Source organism: Melanotaenia boesemani, chromosome 14 (assembly GCF_017639745.1).
Source record: "Melanotaenia boesemani isolate fMelBoe1 chromosome 14, fMelBoe1.pri, whole genome shotgun sequence".
NCBI lineage: Eukaryota > Metazoa > Chordata > Actinopteri > Atheriniformes > Melanotaeniidae > Melanotaenia > Melanotaenia boesemani.
The window spans coordinates 30,590,044-30,598,607 of NC_055695.1; the positions used below are offsets into that span (position 1 = coordinate 30,590,044).

General features: G+C 40.0%; 1 protein-coding gene across 1 annotated transcript; it reads left to right on the top strand.

The window, feature by feature from the left end:
• The first annotated feature begins 2,888 nt into the window (after positions 1 to 2,888).
• Positions 2,889 to 6,946, top strand: agxta (alanine--glyoxylate and serine--pyruvate aminotransferase a). Its single transcript, XM_042005535.1, has 11 exons — positions 2,889 to 3,171; positions 4,206 to 4,398; positions 4,568 to 4,632; positions 4,722 to 4,822; positions 4,903 to 4,973; positions 5,047 to 5,131; positions 5,210 to 5,305; positions 5,399 to 5,468; positions 6,371 to 6,466; positions 6,563 to 6,691; positions 6,781 to 6,946. The coding sequence occupies exons 1-11, from the start codon at positions 3,013 to 3,015 to the stop codon at positions 6,886 to 6,888; spliced, it is 1,173 nt and encodes a 390-aa protein (XP_041861469.1). The 5' UTR covers positions 2,889 to 3,012; the 3' UTR covers positions 6,889 to 6,946.
• The last annotated feature ends 1,618 nt before the right edge of the window (positions 6,947 to 8,564 follow it).

Sequence of the window (8,564 nt, forward strand, 5' to 3'; positions counted from 1 at the left end):
GATATTCTTCATTTGTCTCCTCATTTCTTTATGTTTTATAATTAAATTCATCTGGAAAACATAGTGAACACTTCTTAGACATGCAGACAATTACAACCATTTCATAACCTCATAATAAAGCCTGGAAATTTGATTTTTAGAGCGGGTTAAAAACTTGAAGAAAGCCATTAAACTTAAAACTGCTGCACCAAAAAGTATTTATGACCATGAATAAATGTGGTTTAAATAAGAAGTTTCTTCATGTTGAAAAGGAATTTTTCCTCTTCACTGTTGCCAATTGCTTGCTTAATAGATATTCCTGTATAAACTAGTCCAGGTTGTTCACTGCCCTTCCTGGTTCTGGTTCTGATGGAGGATTTCCTTCCTGGTTCTGGTTCTGATGGAGGATTTCCTTCCTGGTTCTGATGGAGGATTTCCTTCCTAGTTCTGGTTCTGATGGCGGTTTTCCTCTCCACCGTCTCCTCGTGCAGCTCAGGATGGAGGATTCAAAGAGAAGATTAGATGTCATCTATTGGTTTGCGTAGCCAGGTCATTATTTTTAAGTGCTTTATATGTACACAGCTATTATAAACTGGACTAGTGTGGATTATATAATGGAATTGTTTTAATTAGAATACAATCAATTGGATTAATACGAAAAAAAACACACTTTATTTTCCCCATAGGGAAATTAGTCTTGTACGTGTTAATGCCTTCACAATACAACAACAACACAGTATCACTCAGTCAACATAACAATAAGAAGTGAGTGAACAGAGCTTGGTCTATACACATTTTGTGAATTTCTCTCTGTAATTAATAAAGTATCTGTCCATCTATCTATTTTACACACATGGTTGACATACCTATTGCACACACCCCTAGACTTATTCCACACACCCAAAAATACAAAAAATGCATAAATGAATACAAATAAAATCATAAAAGATCATGAATCTGTTGCACGTTTTCTTCTGCTTCAGGCAGTGTTGTTTAAAAGTCTGATTGAAGCTGCGTAGATGAGTTTTCATAGCAGTTCAGTTTGCAGTGAGGGACTCTGTCAGTCGGTAAACATTCTGCGTGGAGGACGTGTGATGGGTCGGTCACTGTCTGTCTGAACCTGCTTTAGAACAGACTGCTCATAGACGGTCTGAAAGGGCTGGTACTCCCTCTTCCTCATCAGCTTCACACCCTGCAGAGCTCAGTTTTCAGCTGTATACTCAGGTTGCCAAGACCATGCTGACATCCCTTCTCTAACTAAGCTCTACAATACTTCCTGATAAAAAAGAGAAGTAATCTTCTGGCTCACAACTTACACTCTCAGCCTACGTAAGAAGTAAAGTCTCTGCTGACCACGAGCTGACGACACAAACTCTCCACACGGACCTTCCAGCTGATGGTGTTATCTATGTAAATAACGTTACATTTCTTGATGCAGCATCAAACTGATCCATCCAAGCAGCTAGTATCCAAAGGTCAACCTGAGCCTATGATACTATATTGATCATGGTGGCATAATGTTTTCTTATGCAGTGCAGCCTGAGGGCTCGAAGGTTCGTCTCATCCAACTGATTTCAGTACAGAATTCGGTTTAAAATCCTACTGTTTGTTTTCTGCTCCATCCATGGTCTTGCGCCTCTTTATCTATGTGACATGCTGACCCCTCACCAGCCCAGCAGAGCCCTGCACTCCTCCGAACAGCACCTGCTGGTGGTCCCACAGTCCAGGTGCAAACAGTGGGTGATTGAGCCTTTGCAGTGGCAGGGCTGAAACTCTGGAACTCTCTGACCCAGAGTTACGCTCCATCATGGGCCTGCTCCTGTTCAAGGGCAGACTGACGACCTATTTATTCAGATCAGAGTGATGTCACCTGTGAAATAAACTGTTAATCACTCATAAGTCTACTAGATTTCTATTCTTGTTTTAATCTCTGTACAGCACTTTGGTCGACTATGGTCATTGTGAAGCATTTTATAAATAAAATCTGACTGATTGATTGATTATTGACCCAGAGTCCCTGAATATTCTCACAGTTTTATTCACTGTAGATCTTAAAAGACCAAAGTTCTTTACAATCTTAGAAAGACTAAACATTTGGCTAACACTTCTTTTATACCCAATCCTGGCACCCTTACCTGTCAATTTTAAATATACTGATAGATATTCTATAAAAATGTTTTTATTTGCATATATATACAAATGTGTGTGTGTGTGTGTGGCACTGTGATCAGATTGGATTTTAAATACAATGAAATTGTTCAATTAAATCATTTCTTTATTTTTTGCTTTGTAGAAAACTTCCTTACTTTTCTGGCAATGAGGTTCGTTAATAAAAATGATTATTTTAAATGATCTTCAGCAAATTCAATTCAAGCCTTTTACCCAACAATTTAAGCATTCCTGTTCAACATCAACATAAACGATGAACTGATTTTATTGTTACCCTATAAGGTTTCAGTTTATTTGCAACCCTTTTTTGCTTTGCTGACTGTATCTTCAGTTTTCTACCAGAAATAGAACGATGCAGAGCCTCTCCACCTGTTTCTGCTTGACACTTAAAAGCATGGAGCTTTACAGGAGTAATTAGGTGTCATACCAACACTATGTTCAAACAAATGACAAGAATTTGCTCTGGAAGAACAGATATAAAAAACACACACACACACACACACACACACACACACACACACACACACACACACACACACACACACACACACACACACACACACAGCAGTGCAACAGTTAATCCTGTAAGTAGTCAATAATTAACATGTGAGGACATGCTAGATGACTTGTTTATCTTTACATAAAAAATGGGAAAGCTCTGAACTACCTGTGCTCATTGTGCACACAGAGCACACAGTGTTTACAGAATAAAAAAAAGAAAGATAAAAGCAGAAAATGTTGTGACAGACCTCTGATCTGAGGACCTTACTGGTCAGACGAAGGGGTGTGCTTAGCTGAAGGTGTTTTTTTCACCTCCTTCCACGGCTTCCAGGATTTTACTTTCCTCGCTGAGCTGTAGAGAACATGTCTCTCGTCTCCATACCGCCACCACAATGCCTGCAGAAGCCTCTGCTGGTTCCGCATCGTCATATGTTTGGACCAGGACCTTCCAACGTTCCTCCACGCATCGTGGAGGCTGGAGCCAAGCCTGTTATTGGACACATGCACCCAGAGATATTTGAGGTAACTCAGCAGGGTAAAGTAGAAGGTGTAACCTAACCATGAGGAGACTAACATGACAGGAGAGAAGCTTTTTTTTCTTCTTATCTGCTTCTTTAGTTGAGATTAATAGTTTTAATCCTTTTTCTTCGCGTGTGTGGCTGTTATTGGGTAATACATAATTTGGGTACTTTAAACATGTTTATGATAAATTACGTTGCTTGCAAACAGTTTTACCAACATATAAAATATGACTGTCATTTAATAAACTATACAACAGGATGTGAAAATTTTAGATAGTTTAACCTAACAAGGCTAAACCTGCATCATGAATCATGAAGACTTAAGGCCATTTAATCAGGTCTGCCTGTTCAACTGTGTGTTAATATAAATATTTGATCAGCCAAACACATGGCAGCAACTCAACACATCCAGTCATGTAGACATGATGAAGACGACTTAATGAAGTTTAAACTGAGCATCAGGATGAGGAAGAAGGGAAGAAGGGATGCAAGAGACTTTGAATGTGGCATGGTTGTTGGTGCCAGATGGGCTGGTCTGAGAATTGATGTGGAGAAAATAAAGAGGCAGCAGGAAGTCCAGTGAGCACTGGTTCCAAACAAGGTCTGCAGATTAGCATCTCTGAACACACGTCCAACCTTGAAGCAGATGGGCTACAGCAGCAGAAGATCACACCGGGTGCCTCTTGTCAGCTAAGAACAGGAAACTGAGGCTACAATTCACACACACTCACCAACACTGGACAATGAGTTCACTGGACCCCAACGGCCTCCACAGCCACCAGATCTCAATCCAGTAGAGCAGCTTTGGGATGTGGTGGAACGGAAGATTTTCATCATGGATGCAGCCGACAAACCTGCAGCAACTGTGTGATGCTGTCATGTCAATATGAAGCAAAACCTCTGAGGAAAACAACACATCAAATCACAACTGGACAACTCCTCAGTTGCAGCTTATTATCTTCAGTTTGTTTTTCAATTAAATCAGCAGGGAAATTTCACTTGTTTTCACCAAACGTTGCTCATTTCACATTGCAGATCATGAGCGACATCAAAAGTGGAATCCAGTACATATTCCAGACTCATAACAAGATGACTTTTGTTGTGAGTGGCGCTGGCCACTCTGCGATGGAGTGTGCCATCTTCAACACGGTGGAGTCTGGGGACAGCGTGCTGACAGCGGTGAATGGCATCTGGGGAGAGCGGGCAACAGAAATGGCAGAAAGGATAGGTAAGGCTACACCTAAATCATTTTCATTCATTTTCATACACATTTGGTCTTCTATTATTTGTAGCAAGGAAGCAGAAGCAGTGTAAAAGTAGGCCTTAATCAGAATAATCACTCATGTTTTATTAATAATCAGCATTGTGAATTAAAAGAATATCTCCTGCATCAACAGGTGCCAAAGTAAACACCATAGTGGCGCCACCTGGTGGCTACTTGTCCAACACTGACATTGAAAAGGTAGTCTGCCAACACTGCAGTTGTGATGATGATTAACTTAACATCCCCAGTGCCCAAGTTCATGTTGTCATTGTGTTAACCCACTGCAGGCTTTATCAAAACACAGACCAGTGCTGTTCTTTGTTGCACATGGAGAGTCCACTACAGGAGTCCTGCATCCACTGGATGGCATTGGAGACCTGTGCCATAAGTAAGACGCTGGACTCATTTCTCAGTCGCCCCTGAAACAATGAACGGCTGATTGCAGATGTGTCTGGTTTGTGTCTGCAGGTATAACTGCCTGTTGCTTGTCGACTCTGTGGCTTCAATAGGAGGAACCCCTCTCTACATGGACCAACAAGGTTTACAGATAAAATCAGACAAATGTTTCTAAAACATTGTAGATAATTTTTATGACAATGTTTGTACTTGCAGGGATTGACATCCTGTACACAGGCTCCCAAAAGGTTCTGAATGCCCCTCCGGGTACAGCGCCCATCTCATTCAGTGAAAGAGCATGGTGAGATGTGGCTACTATACTTCACATGCTGGTTATAAGCAAAACAGAAACCTGTACTATGGTTAAATTTGTCCACAGTCAAAAGATTTTCAACCGAAAGACAAAACCGGTGTCGTTCTTCTTGGATTTGAGTTGGCTTGCAAACTACTGGGGATGTGATGACAAGCCGAGAGTGTAAGACTTTTTTATTTGTTTGTTTAATCTCGTTTTTGGTGCGCAGGTGAAATCATTCTGCAGAGGTCTGTGTTTTTCATGTCTTCTCAACAGATATCACCACACCGGTCCTGTCACGGCTTTATACGCCCTGAGGGAGAGTCTGGCAGTCCTCGCTGAAGAGGTGGGACATGTGCTGGCATCAGATGTGTTGATCTGGCATCTGTTTGGAGCTTCAGCAGATCTGTACTGAAGCAAGACTCTAAAGTGATCATTAATTTGTCAGAACAAGGCATGAATATGAATTTGCCATTGACTTTTTTTTAGTTTTAGAGGTGTTTGTTCTCATTAATTTGATTTGGATCACTTTGATTTTACCAGCTCTTCTGTATTTTTTGGTCAAATTAATTTGATTCCCATCAGCTTTGTTGCCTTACCTTAAAGGTGCAGTGTGTAAATTAATTAATAACAATGAAAGGTTAATGACAGAATTTTTTTTTATAAATCTTTCAAAATTGTTTCTATTGGTGTTTAATCACTTTCCTAAAATAACTCATGTTTTTATTATTAGAATGAGCCATTACTAACTACTTGTGTCCACATACATAGGAGCTGCCATATTAGTGCCACCATTTTTACTACAGTGTCTCTGAATGGACAAGCAACTATTTTAGCCCTTTCATTGACCCTAAATTTAAACCGGCTGACACATTTAGACGGAAAGAAAGTTGGTTAGGGAACCTGAAAATTCGTTCTCAACAGGCACCAAAAAGTGGTTCTTTCTCGCTAAGACGTCATCAGTGGGAAATGGCTGGATTCACCCAAATGCCAGGCCGCTGTAGTAGTGATGTTACAATAAAACAAAGAAAAGAGAGGAAACAGAAAAAAGAGTGCCAGACCAATGGCAGCCATGATAGTGTTTCCCCGGCCCCCAAGAGCAACCCCAACCTCCCAAGTTGTTCAATTAATTTTATGCTCTCCTCTCTATATTGTCAATCCTCCCCGCACTCACTAATCGACTACTGCCGCCATGATCTTGTGATTAGCATCCTGGAAATGTATAATATGAAAACGTGCAATGTGCAGGGTCTGGAGAATTCCTGGAAAAGACATCAAAATGTGGCTGAATATTTCCACGCTGGCCTGGAGAACATGGGTCTCAAACTTTTTGTCAAAGAAAAGGTGAGTTTAAATAAATAACTGTGCTATTTACTTTACTGAAGGAATTTACAGCTTATCGCTGTCAATCATTTAATATGAAATCATGTTTTTTTACAGCATGTAAGGCTGCCTACAGTTACCACCATCGTTGCTCCTCATGGATACGACTGGAAAGAGATCACAAGCTACATCATGAAAACTCACAATCTAGAGATTTCTGGAGGGCTGGGATCATCAGTCGGCTTGGTGAGAGAAAAAATGGAGATTATGTCCAACGAGTGAACAGTCGCTTCTTGTGCCTGCTTGTGTAAAATAAGTTTTTTTTGTGTTTTCAGGTGCTGCGTGTGGGACTGATGGGATGTAACAGCAGCAAGGCTAATGTGGACATGGTGCTTGCAGCGCTGAAAGATGCTCTGAAACACTGTCACAAGAGCAAAGTTTGATATGTTTCTGCTCAATGGTGTAAAAAAGTGGGAAAAATAAACAATTACTCTTGGAAAACTGTCTTGTGCAGCTCCACTTGAACGGGTTGTAACTGGATGATGGTTCCCAGTTTTCTAAGCAAGGAAATGTGCATTTCTGGATGTTGCAAGTTTTCTTTGCATGATGCCTTTTTCATTTGCATATCTTTATGCACCAATAATCTGTCTTCACTGATAATGGTTTTCAGGCAGTGGCAGATCTAAAAGATTTTACATGGTGTGGCAAGAGGTCTCGGCAGGGCGGAGATGGACATGCTCAGTGCAGCATTTGGAAATCCACTATATGTAGAAGTAATCAAAAAGAGATCCACAAAAACACTTTGAAACTATTTAGGCTACTCCATCATTACCCTTTCGTAGAAAAACTGTATTAGGCTTACATTTACATGGCATAATTGGTTAAGCCATATTTTAAGGTTTTATTGGCACTAATGCACAGTGAATCTGCAAATTAGGAGCGTACAGTTAGACAGATGCCACAATTTAGCCACAACAGGACTCAGTTATGTTATGAGACTAACAACATTACTGTTTCTCTGTTTAAGGATTTACATCATATTTAGTTTTATTATGACTACTGATAAGATAAATTGGCAGCCTTAGTAAAGCTTGACATATGTAACCTTGGAAAACACCTATAGATTGTTACTGAAAACATATTATGAAGTGTAATATTTAAAGTCTCTGCACTGGAATTTATACAGAGAATAAAAACATCCCATGTGGTCCAACTGGAATAATCTGTCATCATCCTCTCCATCATCTGCCTCCTCCTCCTCCTCACCCTCTGCTTCTGTCACTCTTTCTGAATCTGAAATCTCTTCTTCATCCCTCACATCTTTTCCCTCATCTTCACTTTCTTCTTCACTATGTGATCATGATCATATAGAACAGATGGCAAAAATTTTGTTCCTAAAACAGCAATTTTTTTTTAATGTCTAAATTCTTCATGAACTGCTATTGCTTGAACTGTAATCAAAACTAACAGGAAATATGCTCCAACAAATCAACGGACATATGGAATCGCGACCGTCACCTTCAGCAGACATTTCATTCATTTCTAATTTAACTTTCACTTTATGTGTTTAAACATCAACTGAAGAAAGCTGGGTGGCTCAGTTCTTTGCCGGATTGCAGACAGATTATCTCCTATATCTCTGTGATGCACCACTGCATGCGTCCGCGGAGCTGGAACCAGATTCTCTTTGATGCAGGGCCGTAACTTCACTTTTGAGGGGCCAGTGATTATATTTATAATGATTATTTATTTTGTGTGAATCTAACTTTTATTTCAATGTTATTAGAGGCTTTTGGACATATAAGATTTGTTGTTACATGTATAAATTAAGCCCATACAAATTAAGGGGAAATGGGACCCCCCTGAAGATCCACACCTTTTGTCAGACCAAGACCTAAATACATAGGTTTCTGAAGACTTGAAGACACAAGCCACTAAATACTGATTTTCAGCTCTGTTCTTTGTACACAAAGACTTCTCTGCATGATTCAAAGATATTTTATACCATAAATCCCTAACTTTCTGCGTTCTCTGTTTTTGAGAAGATTACAACAGCAAATGGTGCAAATTACCCCTAACATAAGTTAAATCGATCTACAGGGGCACCTGGGGTGTTAAA